This window comes from Balaenoptera borealis, assembly GCF_965194805.1.
Source record: "Balaenoptera borealis genome assembly, chromosome: 6".
Lineage (NCBI taxonomy): Eukaryota > Metazoa > Chordata > Mammalia > Artiodactyla > Balaenopteridae > Balaenoptera > Balaenoptera borealis.
In genome coordinates this window covers 66,322,761-66,340,969 of record NC_138863.1, presented here as the reverse complement: position 1 = coordinate 66,340,969, position 18,209 = coordinate 66,322,761, and the positions used below count along the sequence as shown (strand labels likewise).

The following is an 18,209-nucleotide window of genomic DNA, read 5'->3' as shown; positions in this document are numbered from 1 at the left end:
TATCTTAAGGTTGAGAAGAATCAGGCCTTAGCTTTCTAGGTGTCTGATTCTGGAAACTTTGTTTATGGCAGTGTTTCCAAGCAGTCATAACGCTCCTTGGAGTCAATACACGCTAATGTCAAGAGCTCAGTCTGCAAAAATAAAGGAGCCAAGAGCGACTTCGCGCCTGCCGGGCAGACTCGGTTACGCAGGATGTTATGCTCTAGCAGGGTCTTCTTTGGGTACCTCAAATGCAATTCTTCTCACTCATCTTCCTTTCTCTCCTTTTTCCCTTGGTCTCTCCCCTTCCTGCATCCATTTCAGCATCTGTGTGTTAACAGCCGCTGTGTGATGCCTCTACTCCACCAGGTTGCCTCTTCCTAGCTTCTGGTTCCGACTTGCTTGCCCTAAATACCTCTCACTCCGCCAGCCTGACTTCTTTATCTGTAACAACTTAGGCCAGAAGCTCACCAGCGCACCACCTCCCACTGACTCGCTGACGGTCCCTCCACCCCGAAGGCACCGCCTCCGTCTCCCTTGGGAAGAGAACCCTCCCATTCGGAGGCGCGCCTGGAGGAGGAGCTTCTGCTTCCCCTGACGGCTGAGATTTTGTTGTTGTTGTCCCACGTCCAAGTACCCGGGTTTTCTCTCTCTTCACAGCCATCTCCTGATTTCTCAGGCACTGGGCCCTCCTCATCAGTCCTACAACTTGTCTGAATCGACTGAATTAAAACAGCTGGAGCTCATCCCTCAAGATCCCTGCTCATAAATCCATTTGTAACTGGGCTTTACAAATGGGCTTTTACGGCAGGATATTTTTTTCCCACAAATTTTTATTTTGAGAATTTTCAAACATGCAGGAAATTTGAACAGCGCAACGAACACCCCCCCTACTCACCACCAGAGAACTTTCTTGAGATGCTGTATCGTATTGCTCTCCATATTTTCCATTCGCCAGATTCATGAGGATGGCTAGGCCATTAGTATTTTTGTAGCAGGGTGAAAGCAAAAGCCTTTAGAAAGGTGGCGCTAGCCACATGAGGCTGTTTACATTACGGTTAATTAAAATTAAAAATTAGATACATCAGTTGCACTAGCCACATTTCAAATGCTCAGGAACCACTGTGGCTAATGGTTCCTGGATTGGACAGGACAGATAGAGGACATTTGCATCATTTCAGGAAATTCTATTTTAAAGCAGTTTAAGCTTTGGGGTCTTTTGTAAAGGACTAAGTTTACTAAAGAAATGAGTTGGTTTCTTGGCAGGTAGAAGGAGCCAGAGAAGTGCCTCTGAGGCAAGAGAGGGAGGAGCCCTTTTCAGAAACTGGGACAGGGACCAAATGCAATAGGGTCCTGTGATTTCTAGGGCGCCACCCCCTAATCTGTGACAGTGCACCCAGAAGGAGGCAAAACTTCAGAATAATGGTTGCATGATGTGCCCAGCAGAGCTGAATCTGGAATACTGGCCTCAGGGATCCACAGTAGTACGGAAAATAAGGATGCCATCAGACGCTATGATGGACTTCCTATCTTCTGAACACCACATAAGCCTCTTGGATTCTGGTTGAGTCCTGGGAGAGAAGGTTGTAATACTGAGTGAGATTTAATTTCCTGGCAATCCAGTGAGACTAGTGCTCAACTTTGGATTTTATTAGATTTAAAAGAAGAAGAGGCAGAAATTTGTCACATATGTGAATTTTGGGATTGAGTTCCAAGCCCACTTTAAAAAGAGCGAAAATTGTGAAAAAATATAGTATACATATTACATATAGTATATATATATATATATACACAATATATATAATTTTTGAAAAATAGTGTATATGTTTGGACACTGGGTAACATTGTTGCCCTATGCATAAGAATGCTTTGGAGCAGTGGTTCTTGAACTTGAGCACATGTCAGAATCACCTGGGGGACTTGTTAAAGCACAGATTCCTAGGCTGCCACCTGCAGAGGTTCTAGTTCAATGAGGACGGGGAGGCAAAAATATGAATTTCTAACACATTCCCAAGTGATACTGATGCTGTTGGTCTGGGGACCATGCTTTGAAAACCACTGCTTTAATAACAATTTAAAAATATGATATTAAAACTGCTTATTGACCAAACTTCCTTCATCATTAGGATATTATAATGGACACAGAGAAAAATCTGCATGCTGTACTAATAGTTGGCCTTAGTCTAGCATAGAAAAAGGTTATATGTGATTTTAAGGTGTCAATAGTAACAGCACTTCAGCAAGTCATAGCTTCTATTTAGTTGACGTTCATCCTTCTATATATATGGAGGAAGGGGATCAGCAATGAAGTTTAAGACCAAAAAACTAAATGGCTTCTGAGACACAGTTAACTTAGGTCTAGGCAGAACTTGATCCCTAAACTATTGGTTTAGGAGATGCTCTCAAAAATTGTACCTGGCTATAAAAGGCCCTAAAATTCAGCAATTCATTTCCAAATTGTAGTTCAGGTAATACCAAGGAGACTAGACTTGTCAGGGTAATTCAGAGTTAGGTTTTATATTAGAGTTGCGTTACAGGCTGGAACGTGGGCTGCCTGATGAAATACAGCCTCACAGAGCAGAAAGGAAATCATCTTCCACAGATTCCTAAGAACCAGGTGACCTTCTGTAATGTGGACATCTTTTCCCCCAGGCAGTTGTTATAACAAAATCAATGTGTAGACAGCAGCTATCCCTCCTTATGAGAAATCCTCTGTATATTGTCTTAGAAGCCTAGAAAACTAATGTGAGGTTTACTAGATTCACCATGTTAATTATGATAGTTTATTGTTTTATGCCACCAGAAATTGGTTTTATTCTCAGAAAAATAGTGTTTTGATACTAGAATGGACCTTGAAAATTCATGTCTTCCAAACACTTCATTATGTCAGTAAGAATCCAGTGTTCAGGAAAGTTAAATGATGAGCTTCAGGTATTATAGTTTTTATAACAATAGTATTTCTGGTCTTCTGGAAGATCAATTAAGAAACAGCAGCTTAGGAAGTTTGAAAGGTTAAGTAAGTGTTTTTGATCTAATGTTACAGGTAGTAATAACTCATGAAAAAATATAAACCAAGTTTTAGCAAGAGTTGTCTTTGGGCTTCTTATTTTCTACTGTGTAAATTTTGTAGTCTTGACTTTATTATGATAACCATGTTTTGCTATTGTAATAAAAAATGTAGATAATTTCTATCTTAGAAATAAATATTCCAATCTTCTTCAGTATTTTAAAATAAAAACTTTATTGCTGAATGAGACAGTTTCTTTTAAGTATAATTGTTAAAAGATAATTTAAATTACATTCTTTATTTCTCATTCATAGGATACATAAAAATTTAACAGCATCAGATGTCCTGATAGTATTTGCCATACCTCCTCATTTTCATTCTCAAGTAGTCATTGTTTTTGAATACTAATATGATGTCATGCAGCTCCCACCATCTGAAATATGACATTGCTGTACATGCTGATTGTGTTGGGTTCACTGCAAAAAAAAAAAAAAAAAAGCATTATTGGCTTTATGTGGTTGGTCCTAAATTTCAAGATACTGTGAAGGATGTTTTCAATGCAGTTTGCAATCACTCTTCAAGTTGGTAGGTTATTCATTTATTCAACTTTTTAAAAAGTGCAATGCAGGCACTTTTCTATACCATGTAGGATGGGCGTGGTTCCTCCCCTTGCAGTTGTTATGGTTGTAGAATTATTTGGCCTAGAAGATATGTTGGGAGATGAAAAATTAAAGAGGATCGTATGATGGCCCCTGCTTCAAGGAGAAGCACCTACACTTAATCCAGCTGTCTAAAATAAACATGGAAAATGTAAATACTTTAGACCTAGAAAATCCAGTTTCAAGAATTTATCCAACAGAAATATTCATAGATTTCACAAAAATACAGAAAGAAAGATATTCATTACAGCCTTGCTAGCTATAGAGCAAAACTAGAAAAATCTAAGTGTCCATCAATAAGTGTTTAATTAAATCTACAGAATGGAATGCTACACATTATTTACAAAGAATGAGGTAGATTTATATGTGCCAAATGGAAATATATCTAAGCTATATTAATGGTAAGGTCAAGTGTAGAATGATGTAAAAACGTTTCATTATTTATAATAACAAACAGTATGTTTGCATATGTGTAAAACAATGCCTGGGGACTTCCCTGGTGGCGCAGTAGTTAAGAATCCACCTGCCAGTTCAAGGGACACGGGTTCAAGCCCTGGTCTGGAAAGATCCCACATGCCGCAGAGCAACTAAGCCCGCGTGCCACAACTACTGAGCCTGCGCTTTAGAGCCGGCGAGCCACAACTACTGAGCCCGCGTGCCACAACTACTGAAGCCTGCACACCTAGAGCCCGTACTCCGCAACAAGAGAAGCCACCACAATGAGAAGCCTGCACACCACAAGGGAGAGTAGCCCCTGCTCTCCGCAACTAGAGAAAGCCCTCATGCAGCAGTGAAGACCCAACGCAGCCATAAATAAATAAACAAATAAATAAATAAACAAATAAATAAATAAATTTTAAAAAACAGAAACAAAAGAAACAATGCCTGGACAGTTATTCAGGAAATTGCTCTGAGAGGAGAGTGGGATAATAGTATTTTATACCTTTCTGTACTATTTTAGTTTTTTTTCCTTAAATAATAGGTAATATTTTTACAGTCTAACCAAAAAGCAACAGCAAACTTCAGTGAAGTTTGCAAAGACCTATGGGTACTTGTCCCATTCCCTATCATAACTTTTTAGTCCTCATGTGAATCATAATATGCCATTTGGGTGTATAAAAGCATTCCACAGCCTTGAAATATTAGAATGGTTATTGGCCTAGAAGTTAATCTTTTCCTCTGTGATTTCTCTTGGTGTTGGTAGTTTAGATCAATAATGACAACCAGTTGTTCAGGTTGTTCTGCACAAAAGTGCCAGTTGAAATCCATTTACTGTATCCTTTGTCCCAGCACAGAGCTGTTTTCCCCAGAGGAGAAAAGGAGACTTTCCCCTAATTTTTACAAAGGTCTATACGAGCTAATTAAGTCCCTGATGTTAGAATTCATTTTCTTTTAGTATATCTAAATCATGTAGGCTGAAGGATAAGCTGTTTTATTCTCTTTATTCAGCCCATATTGCTGGGAAGTCTTTGATTATATAACAGTATCATACTGAATCAAACTCTGTAACTCAGGGATGATACTTGGTGATGTGCCAATTCTGTTTGAGTATTTTATTAATTAAGTATTATAATCAACTAATGATGAGTTCCTGAAGGCCTTGAACCTTACCAGGCTACCAACCACTAAGCTAGGCTTTCCCAGACTTGCTGATTATAAGACCCTCCTAGGGAGTTTGCTATAGCTTTCTTCTACCTCATTCTAACAGTACAACTCATTAGACATTTTAGACCCTTTTATGGTGATTCTGATTTAATTTGAGATGAGACTTGGAACTGTATTTGTAACTATTGCCCTGGTAGGCTTTTAGAATTAGATGAGTTTTTGTTGTTGCTGTTGTTTTGTTTTGTTTTGTTTTTAATGCTCTAAGATTGAAAGGTAAGAGAGGTTATCTAATAAGCCCAGAGACTTGGAGCTCACCACATTGAAGTTATCTTTGGATTGAGTTGGACATTTAAGGCATAGTCCAGAGAGAATGCCATGGAAATGCCAAGATTTTGGGGTGGGGAAAGAGGAATGGTAGAATAAAATTCTAAGACATACCTGGCTAGTTTTAGACTAAATTTCATGCAGTTAACTGCCTAATGAGTTTTATTTTAGCAAATCATAACATTACAAATTGGAAACCTCTGCTGCATTTGAATGAAGTCCTTCCTCCTATCCTTGTCTCTGAAAGAAATATGTCTACATACTTAAACCATTCTCCATAAATCCTATTATCCACCTCCTTGCATATTTATAAGATCACAATCTTATAGATACTATATTTTGCTCTAGCGTTGCACCTACTGACAATATCCGTCAGCATAACTCAATAGACATTTTTCCTGAGGTAGGGAGAATGGCTGCACTTATGACTAAGGTTGACCAAAGGCGCAATCTGTTTGCCTTTAGAAATGTGTGTTTTCTGTGACTGCAAGAAATACTGCTGAACAAGACGTTTCTTTACCATCCCTGATGAACGATGGACATTAATAATGCAGATAAGAATCAGGCCAAGTGATATTGAAGAGAAAACAAGGTCCAGAATCCCTAATTCCTTTTAGAGGAATAAATTTTAAATGGCAAACTCAGTAGTTCCATCACAGCAAAGAACAAGGTGAGTATTATATAATCTTTAAGTTCTAAAGAGTCAAAAATCAATTTATGGACCTTATACCTTGGAAATATTTATGTATATACATAATTATACATATACCCACTCTTATATCTATGTCTCTTTATAGGTAACAGAGAGGTAGTATGTTTGCTCTTATGGATGTAATATATGTCCATTTAAATATTTATTACATATATCCAATATTACTATAATATACCAAGGTCAATTTTCATTTGTAACTTTTCTGATGTTTTATTCTTTTATATATCTTGCATATAATGACAGCCTTCTGTTAGAGTATATAAGCAAAGGGCAAAATATCTTAGAGGGACAAATGACTCTTTTAAAAATAGAACTATTTAGAGCAATGCTAAAAATTAACTAATTTGACCTTTTACTAAATACCTAGAAAACACTTTCTCTGTACAAAGTACAGAAGATACAGAAGTATTTAAGGCCAGTTTCTGCCAATCATACACTTTCTGGTGTGTGTGTTCTTGTGGCAAAAATTGGAGAAGGAGGGTGATGAGAGGAAGAAAACTGTATTTTAAACCACTGCTTCATGGCTAAGTGCCATATAAATGGAATACAGTGGTGATCCTATGTCCTGCTTTGCCTAGGAGAGTCCTCATTTATGCCTGTTGCTTTATTATAATTATTAATAGTCTCCTCCTTCACTCTCAAAACTGTCTGGGTGTGAACATATACATCAAAGTCCCATAGAAGTTCACAGGAGAGAAAATTCTCTTCCAGTAATAAGACATAAGAAAAATGTCACTGAATCCTGAAGGATGGGTTTGATTTCAGAGGTAGAAAGAGATGAGGAAGTAGTCAGGGCTTATGTCTCATCATTGCTTGCCTGTATTCTTCCAGTAACTTCTCAAATTATGACCCTGCTCTCTGTTTCCTTTTCCTTAAAGTCAGAATCTACTCTAGCATCTTCACTTCTACCTTTATTTCTTTTACAAATGTCTTAATGGTTCTTCATCACCATTATGTTATGTTATGTCATATGTTAAAGCCAAAGAGCCAACATGCACTTAGGGCCCTTCATTATCTGGCCCCTGCTTGCCTCTCTGTCAGTATCAATACCAATTTTTCACTGTAGCCATATTGAACTATTGTGAATGCTCTAAACATGCCATCCTGTTTTTGATTTTCATGTGTGTCTTTGGTCTTCATCATCATCAGGGCAAATACTTATATAGTAATTACCATAGGCTTGGAACTGTTGATCCGAAAGCTCTACTTGTATTAACTCATTTAATCCTCATACAAATGATTATTACCATTTTACAGATGACAAAATTGAGGCAAAGAGGGGCTAAGAAACTTTTCAAAGTTGTTCAGCTAGTAAACAGTATAGTTGATGTTTGAATCCAGGCAATCTGGCTGCAGAATCTATACTTTTGACCACTTTTCTATAATATTTCTGCTGTTTGGACTGCCCTATCCCTCACATTCTTCAAACCCAGATCAGAGTTTACAGTTATAATTGTCCCTGAATCCGCCTGTAGAGTTATTCATTCGTTCCTCTATATATTCTGTAATTTGTACTTACTTCTTTTGCTGAGCCTGAAGAAGGACCCAAACAATAACAGATATTGAGAAAGCAGGTTGACTTCTGGCCAGTTTTGCTGGTGGTTGAGAGGAATAGAATATGGTCAAATCACTTTTGGATGTATGAAGTTGAAGATGATAGGCAAATATGCAAGTATAAAAGACCAACAGAAAGTTGGAATTGCAGCACCAGCTCAACAAAAAGGCTGATGCTGCTGAATAAATCTGTAAGAAGTGGGAAAAAATTAATAAACAGTAAAGGCAAAGAATCTAAAATGTAAGAAGAGACCTAGAAGAGTAGTTTTATGGAAGGCAAAGGAAGACGCAATTCAGTGAAGGAGGTGGTGATGACCATCCTCATCCAATTCTAAAAATCTGCCAAATATGATAAAGACTGAATAAAGATCATTGAATTTGGCTAATTGTAGACTGGTGGGAAGAGGAGCCAGATCCGAGAGCATTAAAGAGAGTGAGAAGGTGCTTGGGAAGAATAAGATTCAACATTGGTTTGGTATTTGAATCTGTTAGTCTCAATTTATTTCAAACAGCTTGAAGAAGAAACATAAAACCTGCACCTTAATGCTTTCCAACAACACACACAGACACACTGTAGGCAGTTTAACGAAGGGTAGTGATTCATGAAAGTTTAGTAAGTAAATTGAATTTTCTATAACAACATATTTTTAATGAAGAATTTATACTTCAAAATATAATTGAAATATAATTTCCTATAAATTTATTTTAAGAACTTTCTGGTCTCCACACCGTCATAAATAAAAGCTACATTCCTGGAAGACAAACAAACAAAATGCTGCAGTTAACAATTGAATAGCTCTGTGAACATCTTACCCTTCTAAGTAAACATTAAACAGAGGAGGTATTCATGATAACCAGATACAGAGTATATACAGCTCTCCTCCACATGGTTAATGTTCCTTGTTCCTATATTCACCGTTTGAAAATATTTTCCAGTCTTTTCCTCATAATGTTATTGAGAAGAATAATAGCCAGCACAGTATTTTGAAAACACAATGTGCTTATATCAACAAGATTATTTACAGCCAAGTTTTCTCATCAATATCATTGAGACCTATATTTCATTTAATTTTAACCAAGAGTGAAAGTGTTGAGTACAGAACCCTGATTTTAGAAGGTAATTTTTATTTATTTTTTTAAAGATTTTGTTATGATGTGGACCATTTTTAAAGTCTTTATTGAATTTGTTACAATATTGCTTCTGTTTTATGTTTTCTGGTTTTTGTCCACGAGGTATGTGGGATCTTAGCTCCCCAACCAGGGATTGAACCCGACCCCCTGCGTTGGAAGGTGAAGTCTCAACCACTGGACTGCCAGCGAAGTCCCTAGAAGGTAATTTTTAAAAGGAAAGAGATAATGGGACAGTGAACAAAGATGCATCACAGTTGAGAAAAGTTAATTTTCAAAATTAGAAGAAACAATTTTGAAAGTGTGAAGCTGGACAGAAAGAATCAATCATGAAGGAGAGAATAAAGACACAAGAGAAGGTGAATAACTCATGGAGCAAGGTATCAGAGTATGTAGAAATGAATGCGGGAAAATGATCCCTGGAAAGATATGAAGGTAGGGAATAGAGGGAGGTAGAGGGGGAAAGGGAAAGGGAGAAAAGCAAAGAGGGGGCAAGGCAGGAAAGGGGAGGGAAGCAGAGGGGAGGGAAGCAGAGGGAAGGGAAGGAAGACATTTTTCATTGCAGAGGAAAGAAGCTGAGGAAGTTCATGATAATGTCCTCATGTTTCTTGGTGGGGTAAGAGGCAGCGTTATTTGCAAATATGAGTGTTCTGAGAAGGTAGTAAGGGACTTGAGCAACACTGAGTACTCAGTGGACACTGAAGATTATCTACTAGTGATGTCAAGAATTTCTTGGTGATGCATCTTCCCCAACAATACTTGACTGCCTGTAATATTTTTCTCCTCTAGTGCCTTTGCTGCCACACTGGTTGAATCAATGTTAATTGACAACCTTGGAGAATATTCCCATGTTCCAGGAAGGACAGTACTATGAGTAGTATAGTACATGATAGAAGCAATAATATTTCTTGACTATGAACATTTTGATAAATTTGTAGTGACTCAGAAACATTTATCTTCTTACATAATAATATGAAATTCTAATGCACACATGATAGAATACACAATTACAGGACAAATTTGTAGACTTTAATACAGGTTATACAGTTCTAATGTCTGAACCTGTTGGTACACACATACAAACATATTAACCTATAAGGTTAAGTAGTGATTGTCTATCCCACTGGTTCCTGGACTCTTGATTTCATGTACCAGTTAAATAAAATGAGAGGACCAACACAGGGTCACCAATTTTTTTTTTTTTTTTTTTTGGCCACGTTGGGTCATCGTTGCTGCATGTGGGCTTTCTCTAGTTGCGGTGAGCAGGGGCTACTCTTCTTTGTGGTGCGCGGACTTCTCATTGCGGTGGCTTCTCTTGTTGTGGAGCACAGGCTCTGGGCGCAGGGGCTTCAGTAGTTGTGGCACACGGGCTTAGTTGCTCCTCAGCATGTGGGATCTTCCCGGACCAGGGCTCGAATCCGTGTCCCCTGAACTGGCAGGTGGATTCTTAACCACTGCGCCACCAGGGAAGTCCAGGGTCGCCAATTTTTAATTTGGCCAAATAAAGTATTAAAACAACCCATTATCATTTATTCCCACCATCATTTCAAAAAGAGGATGTTAACATAAAATGCTTTTAGTCTTTGGAATTAAAAAAAAAATAAAGTCACACTTTTACAATAAAGTTCTTTAAATTGAATATGTTTAGCTTTATAAATATTTGTGACATTATTCTTAATTTCCTAGGTTAACTGCAAGCATATGAAACCCTTGCCATGTGGGTGCTGGTCTGTGGAAATATGTTTGGGGTTATTGATTGACACAATGTTCGTACCCAAACTCATATAGCCAATAAGCCACCTTCTGTTATGATATGGGCAGAATCCCCAGAGTTTAGATCAAAAGGCCCCGATTTAGATCTGTCTAGCTTCAAATACTGAGGTCTTAACCACTAAGCCACAGATCTCTCCTAAAATATTCTCATTTTTAGTACTATAAGGATTATCATGAAGGGCAAGGAATGTAATCATTTGTCTCTTCAGAAAGATGACTTCCAGGGAACAAGAATAGTAGTTAAAATACAGGGTTCTTTGAAGTAATTAGAGCTAGTACACCTAATTTTAAGGGTAGAATCATAAATTCCAGGACACAAAAAACAGGTGATACAATGAATACACACACACACACACACACTTCAATAACACAAGGGCAAAAAAAACCCTTCCCATCCCCAAAGACACACACACATATCTATATCAACCTTTATATACACATATAATTTATTTTCCTTTGATCTCATTCAAAAGTCAGTTGCAGACATCATCGCACTCATCCCTAAATACTTTAATGTGCATTTTCCGAGAACAAGGGTATTACCTTTAATTATGTAATAGTCACATTTAGACTTTCTAAAATTAAGGAAATTAATACTTTTATAATGCTAATAATCAACAGTCTATATTCAAATTTAGCCAGTTTTCCCAGTAATATCCATAATTATTACTATTTTCCCAGTCTAGTATTCAATCCAGAATCACACATTGTGTTTAGTTTTCATAGCTCTTCAACTTCAAGCCATTCCTTAGCCTCTTTGTTTTTCATGATATTTTTGAAGAGTTCAGTCCAGTTATTTCATAGAAAGTCCTCAATTTGATTTTCGTTATGATTAAGTTCTGGTTATGCCATTTTGACTGGATACCAAGAAGTGATGTGTCTCCTTCAGTAAAGTTGTTCCCATAATTGATGATGTTATCTTTGAAGGTAGTGTCTGCTAGTTTTCTCCACTGTAAGCTTTCTTATTTAAAAAAAATTTTTAATTAATACAGAATACTTTGAGACAATGTAAATGTCCTATTCCTCATCAAACTTTCACCCATGAGTTTTAGTATTCGTTGATTATTCTTGCATGAATCAGTTGTAATTATGATGGTTGCCAAGTGATAATTTTCTAACTTCATTATTTCTTCTACATTTGTTCGTTAACATTCAACTGTAAGGAAGAGATTTTTCCTTTTCTCCATTTATTTATGTCAGTATATACTTGTGAATTCTTATTTTATTCAATGGGTTAAAGCTGTAACTATCATTATTTGCTATGCAAAAAATACCAAAATGAACATGGTGATTTATATGATTATGTTTTGTATTTGGAAAGGTACCAGTGAGTACTGGTATGGATGTGGAATACAAAAAAAAATCTGTAGGGATTATCCTATAACCCTTATTTTTGTTGGTTAGAGATGGGAAATTCTTTTCACACACTAGTAAATCAGAATTAGTTGTTGTGGTGTTTTAGGGAGATGATGTCATGAAGAGACAAGGTCAGGAAGTTGAAGGATGGGGAGAAGCACTGTGTGTGACCTCTCCTCTTTCCATCAAGTTCACGTTCCTGTTTCAGGCTTCAAAACTGATGTTGTGCTACTCTGATGACAAGTGAGGGCTTCTCTTTACTCATAAATTTAGATGTTTCTTTAACTGTCACTTTCACTGTCTGGACCACTGCAGTAACCTCTCCATGGTCTCTGTGAATTCTGTGCTTGACTTCACTGTATTTTCGTCAGTTCCTGTTTATCTACCAAAGCTGGTTAGATTAAGCCTCCAAGCTAACCCAAGGCAAATCTTTGCCTTGTGCCCACTTTCACGAGATATTTAATCACTGTATCATCCAGGCAGGAGACAGATGGCATGCTGAAATGAGGCAACAGAGAATGTTTTTATGAAGGGGCCATTTAAAAAGTTGTCAGCAAGGTAAGGGGAAAATGACAAGGAATAGGGAAGTCCAGCCACAGGTCTTAAGGAGCAAGGTGGAGAGTGATGACCGGACCCTCAACAAAGTAGCTCGCATTGTAGGAGGGGGCTATCTGACTGCAAGTATGACTATGTTGATGAATGGAGCACTGCCAACCCAGAGCAACCTAGCAAAGAAGACACTGGGAAATAAACACCCAATTTCACTGTTCTCCCACTGGTGTTTTCCTGATGGTATTTTCCTTCTGGGGCTGCCCACTGGCCAAACCGATTGTGATCTAGAGGGTAAGAGAGCCCACTGATGCAATTTATAAGACCACCCTCACACAGAGCAGGATGGAGGAGCATGAAGAGTGGTTCTGGAGGAGCAAACAAAATACCGGACTCACACATTGCAACTTTTACTATTTTAATACAGTTCTGAGGGATTCTCTTTGTACCTCAAGGGGCCATCCACCATAGCTCCGGTTCCCATATCCTTCTTTTCCTTCTGGAGCCACCAGCTTATGCTCTAGCATCAGTCCTTTCTCCTAACAGAGACCACACCCTACTGCCTGTAACCCCTGGTAGGTCACTTCCCCCAGTCCCATTCCTACCACAGATTTTCTTGCTGTCAGCCCAGGTATACCTCTGTGTGTGTGTGTGTGTGTGTGTGTGTGTGTGTGTGTGTGTGTGTGTGTGTGTGTGTGTTTAGCTCCCCTTCTACCCCAATTTGTACAATAAAAACATCTTCATCTTGTTACGCAACACCGTTAACTAAAAGTAACTGGGCAAACAATAAAATAAAAAATGTAATCTTTATTAGTTTTGCATATTTTTAATGTTGGTTAGCATCATTTAGGGTAATAGTAGCATTTTCCAGCATGCAGTTCACGAATACAGTTTAAGTAGTTTTAAGAAAAAGTGTTGCCTATAGTTTGCTTCTGTAAGAAACACAAAATGTCCTGATATAACTGACTACGTAAGTTCACTACTCTCTGTTCTTCCAGAAAAAAAAAAGTTGTGAAACCCACATTATATTTAGAGCAATCTAGAGCGGCATGACTCCAAAGAAATGAAAACATAAACAGAAGTTAAGAAAAAGAGGACAAAAATGAAAAATAAGCACTATCTTCAATCAGTTAATGTAGGAACTACCAAAAATGTAAATAAAAATTTATACCTTTTTCCAATTGCAAAGCATAATTTGGATGTGAGTTGTGAACCTATTTTTGCCCCTTAAAATTATGAAATAATCTAAAAGTAGCAAATGTAATAAAAAAGCAGAAATCTACAACTACCCCATCTTGTTTTCATTTCTTATTTAGCAAATTTCTTCCCTGAAAAAGTACGGTGGACAGAAAGTAAGAAAGTGATTGTGATATCAATCTTAAGATAATTTCCTCTTCATATTTATGTACATAATGCTGAAAAATAAAATAAAAATGACTTTTTACAGTACTTATATTTGCTTATAAAACTCTAAACACATTTTAACAGGTTAAGCAGTGCTTTTTTTTAAAACATGTCTGTACAGTCAGGCTATACAACATATGTTATCCACTTAAAATTTAAAAATAACCAAAAAGCTGTTAAAGTGCTGCAAACTATTGCTTAATGACTTAAAGAAATGAGATCTGTTGAGCAATTTCTTTGACTTTACCAGTGACATACGGTTTCTCATAAATGAGATTCTGAGCAGTGGGAGAAACCAGATACAGCAGCATGGTAATAGAAACATGCATTCATAGTATCCAAACTATCTATAATGGTACAGAATACATTATGTTACCTGTGTAAAGCTTGCACTCTACATTTCTTGTGGTACATATTTGATGCAATAAATACTGTGCTTAGGTCATTATTTGTTTGCTCAAACGTGCACCACCGGGTAAAATGACTATTTACATAATAAATAGCATTTCATTAACATATACATTGTCAACCTTGCTGAGCTGAAGATGGCTAAACAAAGTGCAGGATTAAGCAGAAATTCATAAAGCGTTCTTTTTGTCAATTCCGTCTTTAGGGGGGAAGCAATACTTATTCAGTTTTTTAAATACAATAAACAGAAACATAACACTTATGACTCCAGACATTTGAGTGAAGTTTTCCCCTGCTAAGATTTCATGGGCTATCCCCCCAAAATGATATAATTGGTCTAGGGGCTGGATTTGACAAGGTCAGCAAAGCACCTCCAATTTTCACCTAATTACCCCTCCCAGAAACATGGATGGAATTTAAGAATTCATTGTTTTCCTCGTGACTTTTTTCATGCATGATCTCTGAGTGTAGCATGCCCTCATGCAAACCACATCTCTGTGCAGATGGGAGGCCGTGCAATTACCATAACCTCTGGTGGCATACCTGTTAGAGAGGTCCTTTAGTCTATTTCCCAACAGAAACCCCGTTTACAAAAATAGTCACATATAATAAACAACATATGGACTAAAAAAAAGATGAATCCACTAACAGATTTTGTAAAAATGTGACAAATGTGGCAGTCGAAATGCAAAGAGTGGATACAATTACTACACTAAAGTGTTTCATGTTAAACAACCCCCGAATTATAGGTTTGCACCCCTTTGAACTGGTCCCTACAGTCTGAGTAGCCATTTTGTCTCTTGTCTTCAGCAGTGTCAGCTGGTAGTGAGAACAGTAATCTCCTGTCAAGGTCATCTCCCCTTTTCACAGAGTCACAGTTTTCCGACAAGGGGTCACTGTCTGATTGTAGGCACTGACCTTAAGTAGATTTGTGTAAAAACAGTCAGTTTGTCATTGACCTCCTAAAGGAGTCCTGTTGACCAGAATACATCACCTTCACAGGCTGTAAACAATTTGTCACCCAGTGATTTTGATTTATTTTTGTTTATTTCCCTTTGGCTTTCTCATCTTTGCCTTCTTGCTCGTGTTTTTCCACGATTGGCTTTGTTACCCGATCGTAGGAGGGTGGACAAGCTGCTGTGGACATGGTCAGATCAGTTTTTTCTGTAACTGAGTTTTCATGTATTCTGTCAATTACCATGTCTTCTTTTATAAGAAGATTAGCCCCACCTTTGATTTTATTTTTGTTATATGTAAATGAGGCTTGCTTTACAGTTCGCTTTAAAAGGTGGCGCCTGTACGCACGCTGAATAATAATAGCAGACACCTCCTCTTGTTTTCGTTTTAAAGTCGTAGTTATTGGCTGATAGGAGACCTTTGATGGGTTGGAAGCCATGAATCGCTCTTCCATCTGTATTCGGAGAGCATCCATCTCTCCACTCTCCCCCAGAACCCGCTTCGTAAAAGCAAATAAGATGTCAAGACAGTGGATCCGGTCCCCACTGACCATGGGCAGATCCATGGCAATGAGCTGGATTTTGTTCGGTTGTGGCAAATTGAGGGGAGGTTCAAGAGCAGCTGCAAACTGAGAGAGTTTTTCAAATTCCATGAACTGGGTGGCATTGGGATCAAACTTCTCCCAAACCTCGTAGAACATCTCAAAGTCATCCTCGCTCAGGGGCTCTGCACTTTCTTCAGTAGCAACACTGAAGTTCTCCAGGATGACAGCAATGTACATGTTCACCACGACCAGAAATGATATGATGATGTAACTGACAAAAAAGAAGATCCCCACAGATGGGTTCCCACAGTCTCCCTTAACTGAGCTGCCAGGGTTAACTTTATTAGGGTCACAATCGGGTGGTTTACTGTTGAGAATAGGTGCTAGCAATCCATCCCAGCCACCAGAGGTGGTAATCTGGAACAGGCAGATCATGCTGTTGCCAAAGGTCTCAAAGTTGAACATGTCATCAATTCCAACCTCCCTCTTAACATAGGCGAAGTTGGACATTCCAAAGATGGCGTAGATGAACATGACCAGGAAGAGCAGGAGGCCGATGTTAAACAACGCAGGAAGGGACATCATCAAAGCAAAGAGCAGCGTGCGGATCCCCTTGGCCCCTTTGATCAGACGCAGGATTCGGCCAATCCTGGCAAGACGGATCACTCGGAACAGGGTAGGGGACACAAAATATTTCTCTATCAGCTCAGCCAGAAACATACCTATGGATAAAAGATCAGAGTATCGACCAGTGAAGAAGTTATCCATTAAAATAATATTTAAATTTCTGTTAAGGCTCCCAGGTAAAGTTCACAGTACTGAAATTCAGTTACTTAATCTTCAATGTTACATACAGACAATACATACATATATTATAGATAAACCTTAATTTCGGCATTCAGCATTAAATTCAACTCAGTATTTGCTGTGGACTAAATTCTGTCCTACCCCCCACACACCCACCACCCTACCAACAAATTCATACATTACAGCCCTAACCCCCCAAGGTGGTGGTATTTGAAGATAGGGCCTTTGGGAGATAATTAAGTTTAGATGACGTCATAAGGTTGGAACCCTCATGATAGGATTAGTGCCTTTATGAGAACAGACAATAGAGAGCTTGCTCTCTCTTTCTCCCTGCCACCTGAGGACACAGTGAGAAGACAGCCATCTACCAGCCTGGAAGAGAGCTCTCACCAGAAACCCATCATGCTGGCACCTTGACTTGGACTTCTGGCTTCCAGAACTCTGAGAAAATAAGTTTCTCTTGTTTAAGCCACCCAGTCTGTGGTAATTATTATGGCAGTCCAAGGTGACTATGACAATATTCAGTTCAATAAGGATTTTATAGCACCTTTTGTCTTTGAGGGATATCTATAGACCAGTTTTAGCTTATACAAAATCCCAAGACTGAATCTAAAAAATCAAATTAAAAATTCTCAAGTCCATCTTAAGAGCAGTAGCCAACAGTATACGTACACGTTTATAAGAATCCAATGATTTTTTTCTGAAAATGCCAAATCATATATACCCTCTATTCAGTCCTTCCCCATCTAAAAGTATCTGCAGTTTTTTTTTTTTATCTGCAGTTTTTAATGCTGTTTTCATCTCTCCATGAACTTGATGTTTCCCTAAGTTTCTACTATAATATTCATATATATATATATATATATATATATATATATATATATATATATATATATATATATATGATCTGGCACATTTCTAAAACGGTTTAAGCTGATGCTCTTTCTGGTTTCCTGTGTCTGACACTGGTCTCTCAGCTCTCTTCCTTAAAGCTTCTTTCTCCATTTGCCTTTTAAATAATGAAATAGTGATTGAGCTGAAGAGGAGCTCAAGAAATTAAGTACCTTTGAGTTACACTACCTCATTCTGTAAAGAGTAAGTAAGCATGTGTGTGTGTGTGTGTGTGTGTGTGTGTGTGTGTGTGTGTGTATGTATATGAGTGAGAGAGAGGGAAAGAGAGAAAGAGAGGTAAATACAACTAAGTACCCTATCCACAACTAATTACACCACAGATTACTGTGGGAATCAAAGGCTACATACAACATATGAGTTGGATAGAAGATCAACTTCTTCAGAGCGGGGAATGGCATAAAAATCTGCCCAACGGAGGCGCCCCCTATTGGATCATAAAATATTGACCCAATCATATTATTATCTGGTTTAGGAAAGAATGAATACTTCAGGCCCACAGGCAGACTTCTTCACTTTACTGGAGCTAGAGTT

At 38.0% G+C, this 18,209-nt stretch overlaps 1 protein-coding gene across 2 annotated transcripts in view; it reads right to left on the bottom strand.

The window, feature by feature from the left end:
• Positions 1-13,428: 13,428 nt before the first annotated feature.
• Positions 13,429-18,209, bottom strand: part of LOC309630242 (sodium channel protein type 1 subunit alpha) — a gene marked incomplete at its 5' end in the record, with an annotated part of 70,116 nt that continues 65,335 nt past the window's right edge. For both annotated transcript variants that reach the window (XM_082395216.1, XM_082395217.1), the window contains one exon: positions 13,429-16,681. In XM_082395216.1, the coding sequence (XP_082251342.1) occupies positions 15,504-16,681 (1,178 nt within the window). In that variant the 3' untranslated portion in view covers positions 13,429-15,503. The remainder of the gene's footprint in view (positions 16,682-18,209) is intronic.